The following is a 26062-nucleotide window of genomic DNA, read 5'->3' as shown; positions in this document are numbered from 1 at the left end:
GTGGGGGCATTCCTATTGTGTTTGTGGAGAGTTAGAGAAGATTAATATCACTCTCTTGTCTGTATGGTAAAATGTTACTGCATGAAGTTTTGTTGTTGCTGTAAGATTACCAGTGCATCAGATGAAACAGTTTCTGCCTCTGACTGAATACAGAGGCAGAAACTGCCTAAAGCTTAAAGCTTTCACTACATTAAACAAGACCAATTTCAAGTTAATTAATGAGGCCTTGAGTTGCTGATCAATGCAGTAGATTTTTATGTCTTATACATACAGCAACGGTAGCGGTTTCCTGTTGTTTCTGAGCTTCATGCAAGGCTAAGCTAATTGCTAAGCTAATTGCTAAGCTTTACCATGTTTTCAAGGATGGTCTGCATGTTTTCTGGTTTGTTTCCTTTCATCGGACTGATTTACAACTTTTTATTATGGATTTTCTGATTAAGGCCCGTAGCTTATGTAAACCAAACCTGGACTGGCTTTAATCACTCTAACAGACATTAATATGTAATAAAATGCACTTGATCCACTTTCATGCAAGCAGATTGTTTCTTCTGCTTGATGAGAAAGAATGAACTAGATCAGATGTGCAAGAGTGGTCCTGATTCTGTGACCTATCATTCTACAGATAGGTCACAGAAACATACGGGCTTTGCTGTAAAGAGCTGAGGCTGTCACACAGACTAAGCCCTAATGATAGAAACAGGTGATTAAAAAAACAAATTTGAGTCCTGCTATACATAAGTAACCTTAAAATACTTTAGTAAATGTACTGAGTTACTTTCTACTACTTGTTGAATAAAAAAAGTATTCAGGTATATTTTGTCAATGATCCAAACTGATTTGTACTTAAACAAAGGTCAGTGCAATATAATCATATATAATCAGTTCAATACAATCACATAATAATTTGATTGTAATTTGTCCTTGTATCTAATATTAAATACACAATTTTACTACTTAAAGCAGCAGACTAAGTGCAGGAGCTGATAACTAACCACCACACTTGTATTTGGGGTGTTGTAAAGCATGTAAAGCTGGACTGCCCGTGGTGTGCCAAAAAGTGAGTGACTACCAAAAAAAAAAAAAAAAAAAAAAAAAAAAAAAAAGATTTCCAGTGGGGTTTTTTGTGTTTTTTAAAGCACGATATATTTGTTTGCTTTGGTAAACAAACTGTGACCTGATTCAAGTATCTTTATGACTCTGTGTTATTGTACTTACATTATAACCAATCCAGCCTTTTTGGGCTACTTAACATATCTTTATAAATGGACTGTTTCTTATATCGCACTTTTCTACTCCACTTGAGCGCTCCAAGCGCTTTACACAACATGCTTCATTTACCCACTCATACAAGCACGATTTTTCTACACTTAAGTGCTGTCTATCTAACAGACACACACATTCATACTCTGATGAACGCATCGGAGAGCAATCTGGGGTTCGATATCTTACACAAGGACACTTGGGCACCTGGAAGCATCAAAGTGCTTCCAGGGCCCTGTGCACGCAGGTTTGATGCGCTATTATTGGCACAGAGAGACGTGCAAAGAAAATAAAATAAAACAAGATCCAAATATCTTCTACTAATGTGGGTGGGAATGGTCAGTGATTCCCATTCAGCACCAAGATGTGAGATTCAGCGCAGGCCGCTCTCCGCATCCCTCTCGCCCATCCCCTCCCGCCAGCTGCCACTTGCAGTAGTGGTGATGCTGCTCCCTGGCGTGTAGAGGAGGAGAGAGAGCGTGCCCGCTGCCCAATGACAGCGCAGGATGCTGAGAGAGGCTGCTCGGGTGAATGGAGGCGACAAGATGCCGTCTAGAGCGGCGAAGAAGAGGAATTAACATCGATAAAGGTAAAGCCCGTGCGTTTATTTTACCTCACATCAGATCTGTGATTTTCATTACAGAAGAATGAACGCCTGACATGCGCGAAGGTTTTTTTCCCCTGCCTTCTTGAGGGTTTCATGAACGACTTGCCGGGGGAAAAGGCACAGGCTGTGTGCGTTTAAAAAAAAGAAGAAGAAAGAAATCCTCCTAATTCCGTGGTGGCTGATTGCATAGCTCACTTGATACGTAAGAATTTGCATTTTTAAGCCGCGTTGACGCGATAGAGCAGCGAAGTCTTTCAAAATAAAGGTTTCAATCGCTTTCTCCACGGCGGGTTAGACTAATATTTCATTGGTGTATTCAGATGCACACCACGCTGGAGCTATCGAAAATGTAGGCCCAGTGAGCTGTCAATTGCTCGGTCGTGCCTTCCTGTATTACTGTGCTGCATTAAATGTAGCCCCTATCACCCAGTGTCAATAAGGCGACATAAGGAGAAACACCTCAGCTCCAAATAGTCGTTTATGACTTAATGAAGGTTACCGTGATATCGGGGTGTTTGACATTTCCCTCCCCCCGCCCGTGACATCTTCCATTAGGAGCCTGAAGCATAAGCTGGACCATCCTTAAATACTGGAATTTGGTGGATAAGTGGACATCTACATTTTCTCATCTAATCATCCAAGCGTTGAAGTCCGTGGGAGGCATTCGGGGGCGTCAAGGCTCTGTAGTAGAATACATGATGAGGAGGCTGCATGTGTTGCACTTGCTCTCGTAAGGAACCGGTTGGCGTGCTTGGCCGCCTTCACATGAATTACTAACTATTATCGGCCCATATGACAGTCTATTTATAGAAAATGTCCTTCTTTGTCCGCCATTGGCATGCGCTCTGACCTCACATTACCACAGCCGCTCCATATAGTTTAGTAGGCTGGTCGTTTCATCAGTTTTATCAGGGTAAGAACAAAATACCCCCGTGCAGCCTTTCATAAAATGTCACGATTGCCTGATAGGAAACACTCCCCCTGACCCCAGAGGTAGCCAAAGCATCCCCTGTGGTGAAATCTTTGTTTCGGGACATCTGTACCCTCTCTGCTGTTTCCGCACCATTTCTCTCTGATCGTGTTATACTGTAATTTGCTCTTAGGTTTGTCACCTCAGCGGCATAATCTATGTTTCAAACCCTCCACAACCACGCGTGTTTGATATTTACGATCGCAATAATAAGCTCACAGCAGAAAGCCTGGATAATAAAGTCTGTAAACAAGTTTGGTGTCATAATGGAAGTAAGCTCTGATTTCCCTTCTGATTTGTCATGGAACCTTTTGTTATCCATATAAGGTAGATGATTGCAGTTGGGCTTGTCATCAGCTGGCATCTCTTGAGGTTCTTCTATATTATCACTGTTTCTGCAAAAATAGATACTCTCCTTTTTCCATTTTTTGACAGTTTTGTCATTCTGGCTTTCTCAGCAGTGTGCTTCGGATGCAGGTGATTCAATTTTCCTTTAGAAAAGGGTTATAACAACAATAAACGAGCCCCCACAGTCTTTTATAACACAGTATATAAGGTAGAACATAGCACGTTATGGTATTTGTCACAGATATTTGTCACTTGAGTCCAGCTTCTACAATGAAACAAACAACAATGACTAAATGGACTAAATGGATGATTTAGTGTAAATTTTTTCACTATCTGCAATCTTACACTGCAAGTCCTATGACCAAACCACAATTTACAGATTTCCATCCAACTATTCCACCACTGCAAGTGCAAGTAGAGAAACACATGACTGTGGCACAATGATGTGCTTGGAATGTGCCATATGGTGGACAGGGAATACTGTGCAATGTAAAAGCCTTATCACTAGCAGCTGATTTCTGTTAGGACAGAGAAAGACACACTTTTGGTGTGTTCACTTAAGCGGTGGCAGTCTATTGTGCTTTCAAAACCTGTGTTTGTATGTTGTTGTTGTTTTTTTTAAAACATTTCCCAGCATTGTTCTGCATGTGTGGTTTTCCTGTAATTTCAGAGTTTATATGCCTAACTCGGAATGGAAGTTGGATAGCCTAAAAAGCTTCAGCATTGGACAAGAAGACATATTTTAGGTCAACTTACAGAGTGAGAAACATGCTGGAGTCACTGCCTGAATCGTTGGCTCATCATTTTTGACACAAGTCAAACTAAAACAATAATCCTAATTCTATAGAGACTCACATTTATATATCCTAACAAACTCTGATTCACTGGATATTTTCTGACACATTAATGCCTCAACTCTGAGCAGTGTCATCTATCAGCAAAAAAATAATGATTATGAGGCTCATTAGCAGGACAGTGCTAATTTGTTAAAAGATGCTTCTCTGCAGTCTTTTGCTGGATATGTTGGGGGTTTTTCCCCATAAATTTACCAACTAGACTTCACAGAGCTGCTGTAGCAAGCTGACCGCTGAAGATAACAGCAGCAGGCTTTGTTGTTGCACATGTCAGCATATTTGAAATTTGCATTTAATTTGCTCGTGTCCCTTTGAGCATGTAAAGTTAAAAAAGAGGGTTTTTTTGCAGCTAAAGGATATAGATGAAATATCTGAAGGCATGCTCTGTCCGAGCCTTTAGACAGATTCCATTTGATTTTCTTTTGCCCTTTTTAAATATATGCATATATCTGTCCAGCCCCGTTCTGTTTCCAGACACCTGTTACTTAATACAGCTAGCAGAGAAGACACTGTCTCGTTCCACTTCCTCAGCCTGGCTGCAGTGATCGCTGCTGGGCAGGCGCTGATTTACAGATGAAGCTTCGGTGAAAGCAGCTGAGGGTCCCCATCATCAAAAATCGCATTGAATTTCACACACTGCCCAACCTGTCGATATGCTCTACCGTGCCATTAATTGTCATTTTAACTGCCCTTCAAAGTAAAATACAAGAATGTACATGATAATAAAAAAGGAATTATTTGCAGAATATACCCTTAAGTAAATTTTGTGCTGCATATACAATTAAACATTTAAAAAAAAATTTTTTTAATCAGACCTTTTTGAAACATTACGTCAGACGACTGAGGTGCTTTATCTTTGTTAGCCCTGGCATAGTCACCATGGCAACTGGATCTGCGTAACAAGTGTCACCAAAGGAGACACTTTGATGGAAGAGTCTGGTTCTTTTTAACTTACACTGAATGCCTATAAGCTCAGTTAACCTTTGTCTTATACAGGGTTATACAGGGTTATACAGGGTTATATAAGGTATTTGACCCCAAATATCAGCTACGGTGTAATAAGGACATCAGGTTTAAATAAATTATAAGCGTAATACATCTTGTGATATATTTAAACTAAAGATGGCACAAACTGACACATCCATTATTACACCCATTAAAAATTAACTCTCCCACATCATTTTCTCCCATTTAGCCAGTAATGTCTGCTTTGCTTTGCAGTCTTTTAATTTCTGAAAAAACAAAACAAAAAACAAACTAGGCCCCATACTATGGCATTACTGTTATAGTTAATACTAATCCCTTCACATGTTCAAAAAATGAAACCCAGTCAAAAATATCCATTTATTTTCTTCATTGCAGTCTGGAGTCTATGCCAGATGACACTGGGCAAAGAGGCGGCGTACACACTGGATGGACAGTTCACCAGTCTAACACAGGAAAACGCAGAGAATCAGACAACCATCCACACTTTACTGTTTGCACATAACAACATGCAGTTAAGAGATAACGGCTGCAGCATTGTGCTGATCCCAAAGACACGTTCAATCCCAAACTCTTTACAGTCTTATTGTGAATATTACTGTGTGAATTAAATTATCCGTTTATGAGACAATAAAATACTGCAGGGCTTTACTCTGTTCTGTTTGCCATGGAATCTGTTAGCTGTCTTTTTGTACACACATAAATCACATTTATTTCTTTAGATATTGCATTGACTGCACTGTTGGATGCACTGTGATACTGTGTTCATGTGCTGTGATGCTCTTCATACTGTTACAAGCATGCTCGGTCATGCTTCTGTGTATGTGGGACATGTTATGGGCTAACTGCTCATTAAAACCACTTTCCGAACAACACATTTTTCTCCTCGCACGAGGAGCTAATTAGGAATCAACACTGCTAATTGGGTCTGTACTTTGTCATTATATCTTAATATAATAAAACAATACAACTAATAGCCCCTATTAGTTTTAATTAAAGCAATATCATTAGAATGTGAAAAACCTTAAAAAATGACTAGATGTTTTAAAAGATTTTTCTTTAGTATCTCAGTAAATTTTCCATGGATATCATTGTTCACTCTACTGCACAATAAGCAAGCATCAGTGAATGGGCATGTGATATATTATTCCTGTGAATTAGTCCGTTGTTTATTTGGGATCATTAATGGGATTTACTGTACATCACTGCTGGACAGTGTATGAATCCAGTGGGATGCTGGGAGATTACTGTAAGTCACATAAATTGTGTCAATTTGCTGCTAATAAAACTAATAAATGATAAAACTAGTTATTTTTCAATCCATAGTAGTATTTTGCAGGCCAGGTCTGTTTTGGTATTCTTTTCTGAATGCAGTGTTTTTTTGGGGGGTTTTTTGTAATAGTAAATGCTTTGTCTCGCTGTGCCTTTCATGTGACACGTACAAATAGTGGTTATTTATCTAACAGAAGCTTCTCTCCTGTTTCCTCAGATCTGACTTTGATCTACTCCACCTTTTCAGACATGAAATAAGTCACCCATGTGCAGTTCTAAGAGTCAGAGCAGTCTCATTATAACTCGCCCCTGTTAAGGACCCCTCTGGTGGCTACACCGCCGAATCACAGGACATGTACGGCAGTGCCAGAGCTGTAGGCCATGTAGAGAGCAGCCCCGTACGGTCCCCGCGCCTACCAAGGTCCCCCAGACTGGGCCATCGAAGGGCACACAGTGGGAGCGGGGGCGGTGCGGGGGGCAAGACGCTCTCCATGGAGAACATCCAGTCCCTCAACGCTGCCTATGCTACTTCGGGGCCCATGTACCTGAGTGACCACGAGGGCGTGGGCTCCACTGCCACCTACCCAAAAGGCACTATGACTCTGGGTCGCGCCACCAGTCGGGCCATGTATGGGGGCCGTGTCACAGCCATGGGCAGCAGTCCCAATATTGCTTCTGTGGGGCTGCCTCATGCTGACCTTCTGTCTTACAGTGACCTGGGCTCCCTCTCCATGCTGCACCCCCACCACCACCAGGGGGTGCCCTCTGCTCTGCTGAGGCAGGCAGTGCGGGGCAGTGGTGGGGAGCTGCTGGAGATGCAGGCCCAGCTCAGGGAGATGCAGAGGGAGAATGAGATGCTGCGACGGGAGCTTGACCTGAAGGACAGTAAGTTGGGATCTTCCACCAACAGCATCAAGAGTTTCTGGAGTCCTGAACTGAAGAAGGAGAGGATAATGAGGAAAGAAGAGGCGGCTCGTACGTCAATCCTCAAAGAGCAAATGAGAGTCACTCATGAGGAGAACCAGGTGAGACAAGCCCTCGTAGCTGTCATAATCCACTCATTACTGCAGTGAATTTCAGTTGCTGCTTTTGTCTCTTGCCTTTCTGTTTTTTTTCACGTACTGTCCTTCTTGAGCTGTGACTGTGCTTTCACCACGCTCTCCTTCTGCAATAGACCACAGTCATCCTCAGTCCAAGATTTCAGAGAATTATTGCAGTCATGTTTTTCAATACTTGTGGGAACCTTTCTGGAAAGAGTTATTTGTGTGCATAAATATTTAACATGCCGACACTCTCCTCTCCTAGTACTCCTCTGCAGAATCAATGTCACCTCAGCCACAGGAAATACAAAACACTAATCAAGTTTTTTACAATATACTCGAAATCTGAGCATATTAAGTTAAAAGTGCAGTGACGCTGCCAACAGGTAAACTGAACTTCCTGCACACAGTATAGAAGCAGCACTGCTTAATTTTAGTGTATTTTTTTAAAGGTTCAGCAGATTGGCCCTAGAGGGGGGAGATGTCAAAAGGTTTTCTGCTTGCCTCAGTGTGGGGGTGTAGTCATGGCCCAGTTAAATCACTGCCTGACAAGAGTAGGCACAAGGCCCAGACACAATTGTCAAGGACTCTTAAACACTCTCTATCTGTCTTACTCTCTAACTGTCATTCTCATTTTCCACTGTCTGTCCTTTACTCGCACTGGCTTTGATCATCTCTCGCTGTTTACCTCTGTTCATCTGGCCTTCACTGCATTCACTTTAAGAGAGCTTTCAACCCACTTTTGGAGTTAATGAAGTAAAAGGCTAACCTGCAGCTTTCTTCTTCTTTTCCACTGACCTGTGTGTGCAGCACACAAATATCTACAGAAAACAAGGTGGATAAAAAAAAAACCCCAGCTGAGCTCGCGTTCATGTTGAGAAAATGCTCACCCTGATTTTAATCATTTTTATGTCAAACCTTGGTGGCAGAAATTGGAAACAGTTAGCTGACTCATAGTCTGGAGAGAACATTTGAATATAAAGCCCTCGGTTCAGTTGGATATGTCATTGCTGATGATACAGTGCACTAGATTGTGGAGTAGGTCAGCGTACTGCTTGTCTGGCCAGACTGAACCGTACAGTATGTTTTTTCTTTTTGTGGCAGGCTGTGGCATGATGCAGCAAATTGAAGAATACCTCAGTGATGTAAAGGTTAAATATGACCAGCCGGCTGGCGTCTTTGTGCCAGTTTGAGATGTGATTTAAAATAACGAACAGCCAGTGGGGCATTCATTACTCAAAGCAGCAGACGGTGTCTCTCCACCCTTCAAGGTCATAGAAGGATAGTGTTAGCAGGACCGTCACATGACTGTCTGTCGGCACATTGGTTTGGATTTATGTATAAGAACAGCCCTTTAAAAAACAAATCGGTGTGGACGCACCTGATTTGACTGGAGTTAAAAGGGCCTGCACTTTTTATTCTTGTGGTTACAGCAGTGTCATGAGGCTAAACTGAAAGATGCGTCACAGGCTGGATGCCTAAACCTGCTAGCAACCCTCATAAAGGGTGTGGGGCAGGTGTACTTTGACTCTTGTCTTTCTTTATGATTCCTAAAAAAACAAGGGGGCACTTGTTTTGGGCGTGAATGAGCATTTGTGTGGTGTTATTCGATTTCCTTGATTTGTTTTTTGAATCCACGCCTGAATAAAAATGATATCATCATTTGCAACACATTAATTTGGCAACAGTTGTGTAGATTATGCACAGCCTTTGTATTTGAATAGTAGGCAGACTGTCTGGTTATTACTGATGAGAGTCTGTGTCACGCATCGGGATGAAGTCAAAGATTTAATATCGAAACAAGTTTTGTATGCAAATGTGCCTGTTTAATAGCAGTGTCAGTGACAGGACCAAAGCAGTTCTTTACATTCAGTGTGATTAGGTACTGAGTCCTGTATGCATTTTTAGCCTGGCTTCAGACATTGCAGTGGCTGATTGGTCCTGTAGAACATGAAGGCTATATACAGTGTTGGCTTTAATAGGTTTTCACTTGCCACAAATATATTTAGCCTTGTCCAGTCCATAGTCATCCCCTGCACTGAGTGATATTTATGTTCCTCCTGGTAGGGCTCATTAATGAAGTATGTCAGCTAATAAAAGGCAGATGTGCCTTGTTACTATAATTGGTCTGTTCTAAGTTGATTTCTGGGCTGCAAGGCGTCCTTACATAAGTGCATACTTGCAGTGGAATGCTTTGGTCACACCCACTAGGCTTGTTCAGAGGCTGAGTGAGGAGCAAATTGCTTCATTAATAATGGAGTAATTTCAGGCCAATCATTACGTCTGTCTTGCAGAACTCTTTACAGTTGCATCAGGTGCCTTGGGCCTCTATTAGCTTGAGCAAATGCCATGCATTATTTATCGTGCGAAATCTAGAATAAGGGAGGATGTGCTTCTTTTTTTAGACAAACTTTTTAAAGACATGCTCTCTGGCATTAGATTTTGCCTTTTGTCTGTTTTGTAAAGCGAAGATTTCATTGTGAGTGAAATACCAAGCGTAGCCTGCAGAGTTTTTATCAAAACGTTCAATGGTCATGACTGGAGGTAATGATTACTGATTAGCCCGGGACCGTTTTGTGCATTTTTAATGTAGTGTGGCTGAGGCCGTTATAAAACTGTTCTTTTTTGACTCCATTTCACCAAATGTTTTGCTGCGCTCAAGCTGGAGAAGAGCTGCTGGAGGCAAATATGTGAGCTAGAGCATACCATATCGGACTGAGTCATGACCACTCCTGCTCAGCCACCCAGTCAGCCTGCATCAATGCTTTTCACAAAAATGGAGGCTGAGCTTCCCAGTCCCTCTGCTCTGTGTCTGTGCATGGGTGCAATGTTTGCTTATTTTATGCTGGAAGATGCCAATCTTTACATGGTGTTAGCACAAGTGTGAACTTGTGAATCTCACCAGAGTGTTGGAGTGTATTTTAAATACCTCATGAAAAAGCATTCATGCTTGTATTCCTCATATCTGTGTGTGTAGTGTGTTTGCATTCTTAATTAGCGGTTACTTCCTTTGGTAGTTGTGCTGGCTTGTAAATGTGTGCACAGAAGTTTAATTGCCAGGGTGTGTTTGTGTGGGAGGGGATAGTTAATTGTTTGTATGTATGATTCATGGCTCAGGTGAACCCACTACAGAGTACATTAGTGCAGTTTGTTGATTTATCCCATTTCATTAAGTAGCAAACAAGCTTGCAGCTGTCATACACACATGATGAGCAAAAGTACTGATGACACGTTGAGTCATGTCACAGTCAGCGTCATGTGAATAGTCACTTTTCTTAAAGTGCCCATGGATTCTTCCCGTGCCGGCCACTCTCCATCAGAGCACATAAGATGGCTGCTGCCTCATCCACACGACAGGAAGGTGTTGAAATGAGGAGGCCGTCTCCCTATTTTATTTTGACAAGATGAGATTAAAATGCAGTTTACATAGGGCAAGGCTGCTAGGATTTGGATGAGAGTGAAATGTTACAGTCTCCTTTTTCTACAGAATCACATCAGTTTAGATTCAGAGCAGAGATTTGAGTGCAGAAAAATCATAACAAGTAAAGTAATAAAAAATATGCACAAATGTAAGCCAGAAAATAAAAGGTAATCACACAATTAATGACACTGCAGTTTTGCATTTCTCTAGGAACATATTTGAATCTTGTTATTTCAATACATTACACTGAAGCATGTCAAAATACAGTGGGGGGAAGAATGATCTGATCCCCTGCTGAGTTTGCTCACTTGCAAAGAAATGAACTCTAATCTTCTCTGATTTTTATGGTAGTTTAATTTTAATGGAGAGAGACAGAATATCAACCAGAAATTCAAAAAAAAAAATACATTAAAGTTAAATCCTTGTTGGCAACCACAGTTGTAAGACAGCCATAACATGTTTCTTGTAGTTGCTCAGCAGGTCTTCACACATCTCTGGTGGGATTTTTGGCCCACTCTTCTTTACAGACACTCACTGAAACCTTGAGGTTTCTTGGCAGCTGCTTGGCAACTCAAAACTTCAAAGTCTGGAGACTAGCTAGGCCACTCCATGACCTTAATGTGTTTCTTCTTTAGCCATTTCTTTATTGCCTTGGTCATATGTTTTAGGTCAGGGGTCAGCAACCTTTCTAATGATGAGTGCCATCTAAAATTTCCTCAGAAGTCAATGTGCCATATGATTGCATTAGCAATAAATTTAATAACGCTCTATACTAACAGTTACACACTATATAGAACAACTTTATAGAATTATATTTGTTCGCAGATGTTGGCAGCTATCAGCAAATAGTTATCAGCTATTTTGTAACAAAAAAAAGACACTTTTTTAGCCATAACAAGAACTCCATAACAGCAAATGAACTGTACAACAGAAAATGCAAATGCTATTTATGGTCTCCTCACAACAATGATAAGAAAAATAAACTGGGCCAATTGGCATGTTTGTTAATACAGAGATACACGTATTAATGTGACCTCTGGTCTCTCACTCCAGCATTCAGATGGCTACCTGAGGACTCTCTTCGTGTGAGAGAAAATCTGCTCACACAGATATATAGAGCCAAATACTGTCAATAAGGCCTCCGCAATGTTCTGAAGACAGTTAAACTTGTCAGGTAGTGATGTCCAGCAGGTGAAAATGCAAGCTCCATGAACACGCACAGCTATGGATACCAGTTGCATTCGTATTTCTGCAAACTTTGACCCCCACAGAGTGTGAGTTCTGTCACGAGTCTACCGATGTATCCGTGTATTTCCGCGGTGTTGATGCTGCGCTGAGCGAACAGCTCCTGAAGCATTTGAAGTGTCGGAATGTTGAAATTTCAACATCGCTTGAAAGAACTGCCAGCTAGTAACGTCCCTTTTACCGGTAGGCCAAGTAATTTTTAGCTTATTGGTTGTATCTGGTAGTTGGGGGTTGTTAGCTAAGATACCATCATTAAGAAGTGGCACAACTAATGTGTCTATGCAAGCTAATTTGCAATGTGCACCGCTGGCCCAGCCATTTATTTTTTAATGCACCTTCTCAAATTAATTCACTGCGTGTCGTGCCCAGGGCTGGACTGGGACAAAAAAATCAGCCCGGGCATTATGACTAGAGACCGGCCCACCAGGTATTATAGGAAAAGCCATAAAGCCTTTGAATGAAAACAAACACTGTTGTGACAGTGATGTACAGTCTTGTTGGTATATGTATGATTTCTATACATTTTACATCAGATAAAAACTTTGGTTGTAAGATTAAGATAATTATTTATTAAAAGCGAGACATTTTAAATGGTCCTGGGTGAGGGACCAGACAAGGAGCAATTCAGAAGACCCTTATGAAAAAAACATCGAGGGAACAGTTTACCCTGCCCGGGATAGGGTTACCGGGGCCCCATCCTGGAGCCAGGCCCGGGGAGGGTGCCCGAGGGCGAGCATCTGGTGGCCGGGCACAGCTCGAAAAGGGGACATGGGCCCATCCTCCTGCAGGCCCACCACCCGCAGGAGGTGCCATAGGGGTCGGGTGCATTGTGTGCCAGGCGGCGGCCAGGAGCGGAGGCCCTGGCGGACTGATCCCCGGCTACCAAGACTGGCAATCGGGACATGGAATGTCACCTCTCTGGTGGGGAAGGAGCCTGAGTTAGTGCGTGAGGTTGAGAGGTACCGGCTAGATATAGTCGGGCTGACCTCTACGCATGGCTTGGGCTCTGGAACCAGTCTCCTGGAGAGGGGCTGGACTCTGTCTCAGTCTGGAGTTGCCCCTGGTGAGAGGGTATTCTAATATCCCCTCGGCTTGCTGCCGATACGTTGGGGTTTTTCCCGGTGGATGAGAGGGTTCCCTGTGCCTTAGGGTCGGGGAACGGGTCCTGACTGTCATCTGCGCTTATGTGCCGAGTGGCAGTTCAGAGTACCCAGCCTTCTTAGAGTCCCTGGGTGGGGTGCTGGAAGGTGCTCCACCTGGAGACTCTGTTGTCCTACTGGGAGACTTCAATGCTCACGTAGGTAACGACAGTGAGACCTGGAGGGGCGTAATTGGGAGGAACGGCCTCCCTGATCTGAACACGAGCGGTGTTTTGTTATTGGACTTCTGTGCAAATCACAGTTTGGCCATAACGAACACCTTGTTCAAACATAAGAGTGTCCATAAGTGCACGTGGCACAAGGACGCTCTAGGCCGCAGGTCGATGATCGATTTTGTAATCGTATCACCAGACCTGCGACCATATGTTCTGGACACTCGGGTAAAGAGAGGGGCTGAGCTGTCAACTGATCACCACTTGGTGGTGAGTTGGATCAGGTGGTGGGGGAGGACGCTAGACAGACCCGGTGGACCTAAATGCGTAGTGAGGGTGTGCTGGGAACGTCTAACAGAGGCCTCAGTCTGCGAGATCTTCAACACACACCTCCGGCAGAGCTTCAACAGCATTCTGAGGGAGACTGGGGACATTGAGTCCGAATGGACCATCTTGAGCGTCTCCATTGCCGAAGCTGCTGCATTGAGCTGCGGCCGCAAGGTGGTTGGTGCCTGTCATGGTGGTAATCCCCGAACCAAATGGTGGACACCAGAGGTGAAGGGAGCCACCAGGCTGAAGAAGGAGTCCTATCGGGCTTGGTTAGCCTGTGGGACTCCGGAGGTAGCCGACAGGTACCGACAGGCCAAGTGGAATGCGGCTCGGGCAGTGGCTGAAACAAAAACTCGGGTGTGGGAGGAGTTCGGAGAGGCCATGGAAAAAGACTTTCGGACTGTTTCGAAGAGATTCTGGCAAACCGTCAGGCGTCTCAGGAGGGGAAAGCGGTGCTCTACCTGCACTGTGTATAGTGCTGGTGGAGCGCTGCTGACTTCGACTGAGAAAATTGTCGGGCGGTGGAAGGAATACTTCAAGGACCTCCTTAATCCCACTGACACGTCTTCCGAGGAGGAAGCAGAGTCTGGGATTGAGGGGAATGACCCGCCAATTTCCGAGGCGAGGTCACTGAGGCAGTTAAACAACTCCTTGGTGGCAGAGCCCCTGGTGTTGATGAGGTCCGCCCCGAGTTCCTGAAGGCTCTGGACGTTGTAGGGCTGTCCTGGCTGCCACGCCTCTACAATGTTGCGTGGAGATCAGGTGCAGTACCCCTGGACTGGCACACCGGGGTGGTGGTCCCCATCTTTAAGAAGGGGGACCGGAGGGTGTGTTCCAACTACAGGGGGATCACACTCCTCAGCCTCCCTGGGAAAGTCTATGCCAGGGTGCTGGAAAGGAGAGTTCGTCCGTTAGTCGAACCTCGGATACAGGAGGAACAATGCGGTTTTCGTCCTGGTCGCGGTTTCTGCGGATGATGTGGTTCTGTTGGCTTCATCGAGTGAAGGCCTCCAGCTCGCACTGGAACGGTTCGCAGCCGAGTGTAAAGCAGCGGGAATGAGGATCAGCACCTCCAAATCTGAGGCCATGGTTCTCAGCCGGAAAAGGGTGGAGTGCCCACTCCGGGTCAGGGATGAGTTCCTGCCCCAAGTGGAGGAGTTCAAGTATCTCAGGGTCTTGTTCGCGAGTGATGGGAGAAGGGAGCTGGAGATTGACAGACGGATTGGTGCTGCGGCTACAGTGATGCGGACGCTGCACCGGTCCGTCATGATGAAGAGGGAGCTGAGCGTAAAAGCGAAGCTCTCAATTTACCGGTCGATCTACGTCCCTACCCTCACCTATGGCCATGAGCTGTGGGTAGTGACCGAAAGAACGAGATCGCGGATACAAGCGGCGGAAATAAGCTTCCTCCGAAGGGTGGCTGGCCTCTCCCTTAGAGATAGGGTGAGAAGTTCGGCCATCCGGGAGGGGCTCAGAGTAGAGCCGCTGCTCCTCCACATCGAAAGGAGCCAGCTGAGGTGGTTCGGGCATCTGATATGGATGCCTCCTGGGCGCCTCCTGGGTGGGGTGAGGTGTTCCGGGCATGTCCCACCGGCAGGAGGCCCCGGGGCAGACCAGGACACGCTGGAGAGATTATATCTCTCGGCTGGCCTGGGAACGCCTTGGTATTCCCCCGGATAAGCTGGAGGAGGTGGCTGGGGAGAGGGAGATCTGGGCATCTCTGCTTAGGCTGCTGCCTAAGCGGATGAAGATGGATGGATGGAATAAGAAAGAAAAGTATTTCTTTGTGCCCCCCTTTTCCCTGTTAATGCCCTTCCTGGCCCCCTGGCAAAACTTTGCTAGACCCGCCCCTGCACAGTTACCAGCTTTCAGCTACTTAGAAAAGGATCCTGGTGTTATTTGTCTCTCAGAAACAGTTCATAACTTCCCTTCAACTCATTCATGTCACCTAAAAGGTAAACCTGTTTCCCCATAACCTGTTCAGCTCTGATAATTCAGTAAGGACATCTCCGTTTCCCTCTCACCACATATCCAAACCTATATCATGGCCAGCAGCTTACAGCTGTGGCTCCAGCAAACATCAGCTGATACTAGAAATTAATATTAAATAAACGATTCAGTTTTTTACCGGACGGTTGGCAACTCTAATAACTAATCTTATGAATGAAATAAAGTTCACTATCAGTAACATCATAGCACCCGCCCAGCCATTGGCTGTATAGCACCTCCGTCATGCTAGCTAGTACGCAGTACAAGATATTGTAACTCACTGTAAAAAGTCAGCACAACGAAAATAAACTACACCTAAACTTGGTTTATATCTGACCCAGATAGACTGCAGGTCATAACTTCTTACCTGAAGTTCAGTTCACCTGACACTTGGACCAGCGGCCGCCTCGGGTCTCTCCTCCTCCTGTCTCTCCTCCTCCTGTCTCTCCTCCTCCTGTCTCCCCTTTCCCTCATCCACCTGCTGGCCTCTGTGAAAGCTCCGCCATAGCCACCATCAAACAACTGAGTTATTTTTACACATTGGCCAGCATCTGGCCAATCCACCACCTTTCATTGTTTATACTGTTACAAAAACGACAACAACAAAAACAAAAAAACATCGGCCCATGAAAACAAAAAATCACCATCACCGGTATGCCCGATGGCCAGTCCAGCTATGGTCGTTAACCAGATCAGTTAACCCTTCGCATGCCACAGCTGGCACAGGTGCCCAGGGTTGCCGACCCTGGTTTTAGGTCATACCGGAAGACCCATGCATGACCTAATGGATGGAGGTTCTCATCCAAGGTTTTACAGTACATGGCCCCATCCAGTGACCCCTCAATGCAGTGATGTTGTCCTGTATGGTAAAAAGAAACCCAGAACAGCCCCAAACTTAAGACAGCCCAGAACTTGTGCCTTCTTGAGCAGGGGGACCTTGCAGGTGCTGCAAGAGTTTGATCTATTACATTGTGGAGTGTTACGGATGGTGTTCTTGATTACTGTGGTCCCAACTGCTCAAGATCTTTCATGAAACTCCAGACAGAAGGCGATTGACAGTTCTTTTATATTTCTTCCATTTGTGAATAATCATATCAGCAGTTTCTCCCTTTTCACAATAATTCTTGCTGATGGTCTTGTAGCCCACTCCAGCCTTGTGCAGGTCCACAATCTTGTCTCTTACATCCTTTGACAACTCTTTAGTCTTATGCAAAGATGGTTTAGAGCAGGAGTATCTGTGATTGTGCTCCCAATCTGTGGGAGTAAGAATTCTTCCAAAGGCTTGGTTTCAGGGGATGAAATAATTATTTCATTCAGTGACATGCAAATGAATTTATAACTTTTATGTAAGGCGGGGTAAACCCTGGCAACTATTCTCACATTCACATTGAAGGTCACTTTAGAATCACCATTTAACCTAACCCCACTAACAGTCTTTGGACTGTGGGAGGAAGCCAGAGTACCTGGAGAGATCTCATGCAATTCACGTGTGGGAACGCCACTAACCACTGCACCACTGTGCTGCCCTGATATTCTGCCTCACTCCATTAAAATAAAACCTTCATAAAAAGTAGATACTGTTAATTTCTATGTAAGTGTCAAACTTACCAATTCAGCAGGGGATCAAATATTTATTTCCTCTAATGTAACATAGATTATTGGAGGTAAAAAAAACCCTGATATTTAAAAGAAATGTACATTAGTTCTTTTTTTCTCATGTGTGGTTCTGTTTTTCTAATTCATGCCTGATTAAAAACCATATCATGAGCACATTAATTTGGCAACATTCCTGTAGATTAAACACAGCCTTTACGTTTCAGTAAAAGACAGACTAGCTGATTTTTCATGCAAAATGACCGTGAAATTATCCACTTCAGTCCATCATTACTGATGGGATTGTACATCATTATTTTGCATCAGTTTGAAGACGATTTAATAAAGAAGTATCACATTAGCTTGCTGTTATTCATAGCACATAAGCCTGAGCCTAATGGATACACTAAAGCCCATGAACTCAACGTTACACTACCAACACAGAATTAGTAAAGAAACACACAAACTGTGTCACAGGTTCATTTCTTCTTTTGATGTCTGGTGCATTTAATCCCACAGTTTCTGCTGCCTGCCTCATAAATCTATAGTATTCATTTATATTGTTAATTAACTGCAACATTCTACAAAAAATAGACTTTGTGAACATTTAAGAAAACGTAAGCTCATTCCATAACTACAACAAGGACTGAAAATCATGATTAGCAGAGGCGTGCGCTGACAATTAATGAAAGGCAAGCAGTGTTGATGAATCAATCAGTGATTCAACTGGTCAATGCACAAATGGTCCGCACTTACACACTTCAAGAGTGCAGAAATTATTTTGATGATTTTCTCCTGTGCTGAAAATCTATGTACTGCATCTTGAGAGACAACTGTTATTACCGGCTTCCTGCGCTCTTGAACTGTTGGTAGGTTTGAGAGATCTTCTCTATAGTTCAGTCAGTCCTGTCACCCCCATATTTACTGACACGCCACCATGGATGCATGTGGGGTTATCCATAAAGATAGCAGACTGTGTTGCCAAAAACACACAAAAAACAACAGTGCTCTCTCACCATTGCTGTCAAGACACACACACGTATTTCTTACTTTCAGCTGAAAGAGAAAAGATGCGACATACCTGTGGGGTCAATATGGGGTCATCACATTTGCCTGGCTATATATTTATCTCTCTCTCTCTCTCTCTCTCTCTCTCTCTCTCTCTCTCTCTCTCTCCATATGTATATATGTGTGTGTGTATGTGTGTTTGTGTGTGTAAATGGCCGCAAACACAGTTACAAAAAACTTTAATTAAAAAAAATAGATAGCAGCACTCTCATTATGGCTTCTCTCATTTGATGATGATGGATTGGGGTAATCACCACCCCCATATGTTATCTCAAAGAGAGCAGAATTAAGTACATAAACCTTTACTTGTGCCCCCATGTGCACTCAAATACACGAGTTTTACAGGCGTTGGTTATGAATCTAATTATTTAATAAATTAACGGTTAAAGAAGCCAAAAGTTAACATATGTTGTATTTTATTGCTCAGAGGGTTTAAAAACAAAACATTGGCTGTTTCCAGTGTATATTGGTTTGCCCTGACTTGTTATTAGGTTATAGCTAATAAATAACTTTTATAACCATGTGGATGGCAACTTTGCATTATATTATCCAATAAATACTAGCAAAAATGATAACAATAGTACTACTAATAAACAGTGTGCTATCAATGAGTTTAGAAACATAAAAAAATATATAATCAATAAATTATTTGCTCTTCTTTTGCATATTACATCAACAGTGAACAGATCTGCATCAGAGCACAGTTTAACTGCTAAAATGAATCATTTCATCTTGTGTTTGAACTTCATATCATTCTTCACAGTGACGCTTTGACACTCAGTTAATTAAACAAAGCCTAAGTGTAGAAGATCACTCCTCAGTCTTTGGTTTTTATCAAACTTAATGATGCTGGAGTATTATAGTTGGCTGTTCTTGACTATGAGGAGAACATCTAATACGTTTAGACATCACGCCTACAGCTTTAAAAATCCATATTGAAAGATATCAAAATGAAATTCCCCTACCAAGGGTTAATCTTTAGTAGTGCTGCATAGAAAAAATCTTGCTGCACAGTTGTGTGTACTGCCTAGACTCACAGATTCGTGCCTTTACTCTGCTGCCTAACTTTCCTGTAGCTGCATGCAGATGCACAGTTGCCTCGTGTGGGTGTAATTGTGTATTGTCAGCTGTCACGACATACAATACAAAGATTAGGAATGTAGTGAGGAGTAGGCTGCTCCGAGTCAGCACTTTAAAGCTGTCTGTCAGATGCAAACACCCACATTCTTTAACACATACACAGACAGTATGCCACACATATCGCAGCTTTTTCCTTTGCCACCTGGTAAAACCGCCTAAATGCCACCAGCTTTGAATATAATTCTGAGGGTAGAGTAGCTTTAACAGTTTTTATTACTCATTGCAAGACACATTTTAGCTATCCTAGTAAACACCCATCCTTGTGGGCAACTGGTTAGAATAATAAGGCGGGGAAGAGTAGAAGTTTCTGTTGAAGTTTCCTCTGCTTCCAGGATTTATGGAGGCAAAGTATAAGTCTGAAAAGGTCATGCCTTATTGTTAAACCAACAAGTGATAGAGGTGGAGCAGGAATGCTAGTTCTTTTAAACAGGGCACAAAGGGAGGTTGGCTGGCTCCTCTGACATTGAGGAAAAAGGTGGTTGATTGTGGATCACATTTAAAATTTTCCCAACAGCTACAACTATTTAATGCCGCCTGTCAGCCCCTGCTAAGGAGAAGAACTCTTTAAAAAATGTCAAGGATGTTAGAAATCAGCCAATATTTTCACAGAGATTCCTGAGCCTTTGTTGGATAATTTAGCTATGAAGAAAGAGCATCAAAGACATGTTGTAAGGCAGGAGATTTTACACTCTGGGTTCAATCTGTTTAATGTCATGTTTGACTCTTTAAGATGTAGCACGTGCACATTCTTACAGAACAACAGTACTTTTAGATGTCAAAATGACAAAATATAGTTTTAAAGTCTTCATAAACCTTCATACACCTCTCATTAGTTATTATTAATGTGTGGCTCTCTTCCACAGCGTGTCTTTGTCCTGTCTTCCTCCCCTCACCCCAGCCATTCGTGGCAGACGGCCGCCCCTCCTTGAGCCTGGCTGGAGGTTTCTTCCTGTTAAAAGGGAGTTTTTCCAAAGCGCTTGCTCATAGGGAGCCATATGATTGTTGGGGGGTTTTCTGTTTTCTTTGTATTATTGTAGGGCCTTTACCTTACAATATAAAGTGCCTTGAGGCAACTTTTATTGTAATTTGGCATTGTATAAATACAACTGAATTGAATACTTACTGTAGTTGTAAGCTGCCTTGTGGTATTGTGCACAATACAGTGCTTACATAATACAGTGCTAAAGAGTAAGCACATACAGTGGTTACTCTTTGCATGAGTAGGTAGATGGAACTGTAGTAAGTTTCTGTCTACCGATCCTGCCTTTTCCTGTGGTAGCTGGGATATGCCTCAGTTTGAGAAACAGGTAAGGAAAATGGATGGATGGATTGCTAGAGTAGATTTAGGTCTAAAGTTCAGGTTAATGCAATTTTGCAGGCAGATTTTTTAAGAAACTTATTCCACTTAATCTCAGTCTTTTTTCTCTAGATTAACCAGAGTTTTGCTTTTTATAGATATATTCCTTAAAATGGCTGAATCTGACTCCTTGTTTATGGTCTCTCTCAAATGGATTTCCTGTTTCCGCACTACAAGATTTCTGACAGCCAGTTACCCCCGGCTGCACCAGGTGTCAGTCGAAGAGGGAAGCTTAGCATCTCTCTGCGACTCTGGTGAAACCTCTGGAAGCAATTTTTTAGGATATGCGGCCAAACAGAAGCCTACTCGTGAGAGAGAGGGTGACCAAAAAGGGAACATCCGCTGAGTCATTACTGACTCACAGAAACTTCCACAGTTGTGCTGTGATTATTGGAGGAACGGCCATGCAGTCAATTTAACCCACAGTGCAATTATGTAAATGGATTCACTGGACTGGCTTTTGCAGTTCAGTTCCAAGATGGGAGGTAATTTAGGAGAAAGGAGCAGAAATGAGGGAGGATAAGAAAGAAAGTATGTGAGGAGAAATAAACGGTTGGGTTTCAGTATTTGCAGAGATTTAACCTCTACATGTTCAAAAAATTAGATATATTTCTAACATGTTTTTATGTACATAGCAAATTAATATTTCTGTGAGAGAGAAAACTTTGTGTTGAAAAGTGTTTGTCACTAAGAGACTGTTCAGGTTTTAAAGTTTGGCCTCATTCTCTGTTTTATATATTATATTTCCAACAGCACTACTGAAGGGAGTTGTGCTTGGCAGCAGTCCCGCAAGAATGCTGACACAAACACCGCCCCCTGATGGCCGGAAGAGTACATGTTTTATACTTACACAGTATCATGTCAGTTCTGTGCTCAGATACTGAGCCAAATGAGAAGGTTTTGTGACATTTATGATAATTTTGTATTTATATTAAGAGGTGGCTGTACTACATATATTATAACGTAGTTACACTGTAATTATTATAAATTAAAACTGCAACTAGTGACTCTGTGGTTAATCTGTTCATTATGTTACGTCCCTCTGCAATTACTATTTCAGTAAGTTCTAATGAAATGGTAAAATAAGCTAACAAAGATCAAAAAATATGTTTGCTGCAAGATTGTAAGAGGAAAAAATGTACTTTTAAAGCTGGTGTAATGTTTTGCGTATTTTCTCTGTAGCTGCAGTTTTCTACGATAATGCTTCATCTCATCATTATCATTCTTAATAACATAATTTATACTGCTTTTATTAATTGTACATCTATCACTGCTGCTAACCAGAATGCTTAAGTCATTTTTTAAAAAGCCATTTCCAATCTTTTCTTCATCTCTTTCCAGAAAGGCCATTCTGATAAAGTCATCATTTTTCTGTGGACAGACTTTTGACTTCTTGTAGAGAGAAAAGGCAGAAATAAAAGAAATAGCTGAGCTCTAGTAAGTCTCAGCACGCAGTGAGATGAGAAGTGTACAGAATTCCATCCCTAACTTTTTGATGGTTATGTGTACACCCTCTGAGCACTCTGTATAGACAGAGCTATTAATGTGAACACACATATGTGTAAGTGTGGAAGTACAGCTCAGGACTCTGAAGCATCCTTTATCAATTAAATGCTGTCACTATTAAAATGATTAATTTTTTCCATTGCTTTTCCTACTATGACAAGCCAAAATGTCTGTTTTTAAGAAGAATTTGCACTACTGACTGTGGACTGATAAACTGGCAGCTCTCATTTTAATCTCTGACTTGTTTATGTTCATCCATCTCTGTTGCATCAAGCTCTGACGCTGTGTTTTCACCATACATTTGTTTTTCTGTTCATTCTGCCCATGCTCTGCAGCTGCTGGATGCCAGGAGAACCAAGGTTTGTCCCTATGTTTGCACCACGTGCTGAGTGCACAACATAGAGTCACCTTCAGTGTGGCGTGTATTTTCAGACACCTGGCAATCCCTTTGCACCATACAGTCCTTTCTCCTATGAATCCTATAACTCCTAGAAGTTAAATATTTTCAGTGTTTCAGGCTCCCTTCTTGTCCTATGAACCCTGGTCTTTATGTTTCCTCATTTTAAGAGTACAAAGTGATTACTCTGTTTAATGTAATAATGTCTGGTGCTCCTTTAGTACAACAAAACCTAAAACCTCAGACTCCCCGTGAAGTCGGTTTGATTTCACATATTTTCCACTCCTTCAGATCCTGACTGAGCTATTTTCTGAACAAAAAGTAATTTGTGCTCCACTCTCTGTCTCTGCTGGAAGAAAATTTCAACAGAAGTCAGTTTTTGACAGAAACCGGGCCTTAAAGGTATTCCTCTAGACCCAAAACCAATCAATAAAAAGAATGTGAATGGTGTATAGCTTTGATATCATGTAATACGGACAGACAAATTCACAAACATGCACACCTTTGTTCAACAGATGGCTGATCTGTCCCTATGGGGTATCAATACTGTAACTTCTGTTCATTAATTTTATATTTTAACTAGTTTTCATCCACCCAGCCAGTCTCTACCAGGAAATTTCACAGTTAGTTTGCATATGTTTTCATTGTAACAGTATGGCCCCTCTGATATTTTTAACTTTTAGTATTCGTGTCCTGGTGGCAGATGCATAAAGCTGTGTGTATGCACAAAGGCAAAGGCAGATTTATGAAACCATGCATACAGATTGTGCTCTTCAAATGCACCTAGACACTTAGATTAAAACAAAAATCTGTATAGTTGATAAGTTTTGTATCCCATATTATCCTCATCAGTTTCACCATATCTGCGCTGATTTCCTCTAAAAATGTCCCTCATATGGTCTGAAGATCTAGTGCATCTAAGAAAATTTGATCATTGTGAAAAGTTCATTTTTTTGTGATTAAATTAAAGAAGGTGAACTTTGATACATTCTACATTCATCATATATAAAGTGAAATATTTCAGGTCTTTATAAAGAAAAATATAGATTTCATTTTGAGTGAAATACTGTTCACACAGTATAAATAATGTCTATCTCTCAGTCTAGTTCAGTACATGCAAACACAACCCAACTGCTGACTTGACAATTCTCCAGATAATGATCATTGACATCGTCCACAAGGGCACGGAAGAAAAGGCTGGCTGTTGCAGAGTGCTGTGCTCAAGCTTATTCGTGGATAGCTGACTTCAAGGGAAAAATGTGGTAGGAATAGTGCACAAACAGCAGGGATGACAGCAGCCTTGAGAGAATCGTGAGAAAAGTTGATTCAAGAACTTGGGAGAGCTTCTCGAGGAGTGGACAGATGCAGTGTTACTGGGCTGTTGCACAGACGTGCAAAATGCTTTTTTTTCAAATGAAGCAAAGGTCCTGACGTCTGGGGGAAGAGTGGAAAAGGCACAAAATCGAAGATGTTTTGAAGTCCAGTAAGAAGTCCGCACACTGTGATGACTCAGGGTGCCAAGTCTTCAGCCGATGTTGTTGGTGTTTTGGTCCACTGTTTTTTATCAAGTCCAAAGTCAATACTGACATCTACCAGGAGATTTTATAACACTTTATGCTTCCATCTGCAGAAAAGCACCACCTGCTCACAGTGCCAGAACTGCTACCATGACCATGTTATTACTGTAAATGATTAGCCAGCCAACTCTCCTGACCCGAATCCCCAGAGAATCTAAGATGAAGATGAGAAACACCTGACCCAAAAATACAGTCGAGCTGAAGGCCGCCATCAAAGGAACCGAGCAGTAACACCTCAGCAGTGGAACAACCGTGTCATACTGCTCTGATGCAGTAATTAGTGGCAAAGGATTCCCAAGTACTGAGTATTTATATAAACATATATTCCATTAATTAAATATTTCTACATTACAAATTGTTTTAATAGTTTACTGGACTTCTGATTTTCATGAGTTTTAAACCATAAAAATCAAATCCATCCAGCCATCCATCCATCCATCTTCTCCTGCCTTATCCGGGGCCGGGTCGCGGGGCAGCAGCCTAAGCAGAGAAGCCCAGACCTTCCTCTCCCCAGCCACCTCCTCCAGCTTATCCGGGGGAACACCAAGGCGTTCCCAGGCCAGCCGAGAGATATAATCTCTCCAGCGTGTCGTGGGTCCTCTCGGTGCGACATGGCCGGAACACCTCACCCAGGAGGCGCCCAGGAGGCATCCTTGTCAGATGCCCGAACCACCTCAACTGGCTCCTTTCGATGTGGAGAAGGAGCGGCTCTACTCTGAGCCCCTCCCGGATGGCCGAACTTCTCACCCTATCTCTAAGGGAGAGGCCAGCCACCCTTCGGAGGAAGCTCATTTCCTCCGCTTGTATCCACGATCTCGTTCTTTCAGTCACTACCCACAGCTCGTGGCCAGACTCTGCTTCCTCCTCAGAAGATGTGTCAGTGGGATTAAGGAGGTCCTTGAAGTATTCCTTCCAGTGCCCGACAATTTTCTCAGTCGAAGTCAGCAGCGCTCTGCCAGCACTATACACAGTGCAGGTAGAGCACCGCTTTCCCCTCCTGAGACGGTTTGCCAGAATCTCTTCGAGACAGTCCGAAAGTCTTTTTCCATGGCCTCTCCGAACTCCTCCCACACCTGAGTTTTTGCATCAGCCACTGCCCGAGCCGCATTCCGCTTGGCCTGTCGGTACCTGTCAGCTACCTCCGAAGTCCCACAGGCTAGCCAAGCCCGATAGGACTCCTTCTTCAGCCTGGTGGCTCCCTTCACCTCTGGTGTCCACCATTTGGTTCGGAGGTTACCACCACGACAGGCACCAACCACCTTGCGGCCACAGCTCAATGCAGCAGCTTCGGGAATGGAGACGCTGAACATGGTCCATTTGGACTCAATGTCCCCAGTCTCCCTCGGAATGCTGTTGAAGCTCTGCCGGAGGTGTGCGTTGAAGATCTCACGGACTGGGGCCTCTGCTAGGCGTTGCCAGAACACCCTCACTACGCATTTAGGTGCACCGGGTCTGTCCAGCGTCCTCCCCCGCCACCTGATCCAACTCACCACCAGGTGGTGATCAGTTGACAGCTCAGCCCCTCTCTTTACCCGAGTGTCCAGAACATATGGTCGCAGGTCTGGTGATACAATTACAAAATCGATCATCGACCTGCGGCCTAGAGCGTCCTGGTGCCACGTGCACTTATGGACACTCTTATGTTTGAACAAAGTGTTTGTATGGCCAAACTGTGATTTGTGCAGAAGTCCAATAACAAAACACCGCTCGTGTTCAGATCAGGGAGGCCATCCCTCCCGATCACGCCCCTCCAGGTATCACTGTCGTTACCCACGTGAGCATTGAAGTCTCC

The 26062-nt window shown here is 43.1% G+C and overlaps 1 protein-coding gene across 3 annotated transcripts in view; it reads left to right on the top strand.

The window, feature by feature from the left end:
- Nucleotides 1-1755: 1755 nt before the first annotated feature.
- The window catches only part of erc2 (ELKS/RAB6-interacting/CAST family member 2), a 45591-nt gene continuing 21284 nt past the window's right edge, over nt 1756-26062 (top strand). The window contains exons 1-3 of one of the 3 annotated variants that reach the window (XM_085406693.1): nt 1756-1849; nt 6513-7320; nt 22632-22655. In XM_085406693.1, the coding sequence (XP_085262819.1) occupies nt 6649-7320; nt 22632-22655 (696 nt within the window). In that variant the 5' untranslated portion in view covers nt 1756-1849; nt 6513-6648. Of the gene's footprint in view, nt 1850-5988; nt 7321-22631; nt 22656-26062 lie in introns of those variants that run through there. The other 2 variants (XM_085406695.1, XM_085406694.1) reach the window with 2 other exon arrangements.

This window comes from Rhamphochromis longiceps, linkage group LG5, assembly GCF_057381845.1.
Source record: "Rhamphochromis longiceps isolate RC_006_pf linkage group LG5, R_longiceps_female_GT1.1, whole genome shotgun sequence".
Classification (NCBI taxonomy): Eukaryota; Metazoa; Chordata; class Actinopteri; order Cichliformes; family Cichlidae; genus Rhamphochromis; species Rhamphochromis longiceps.
This window is presented reverse-complemented; position numbering and strand designations above follow the sequence as displayed.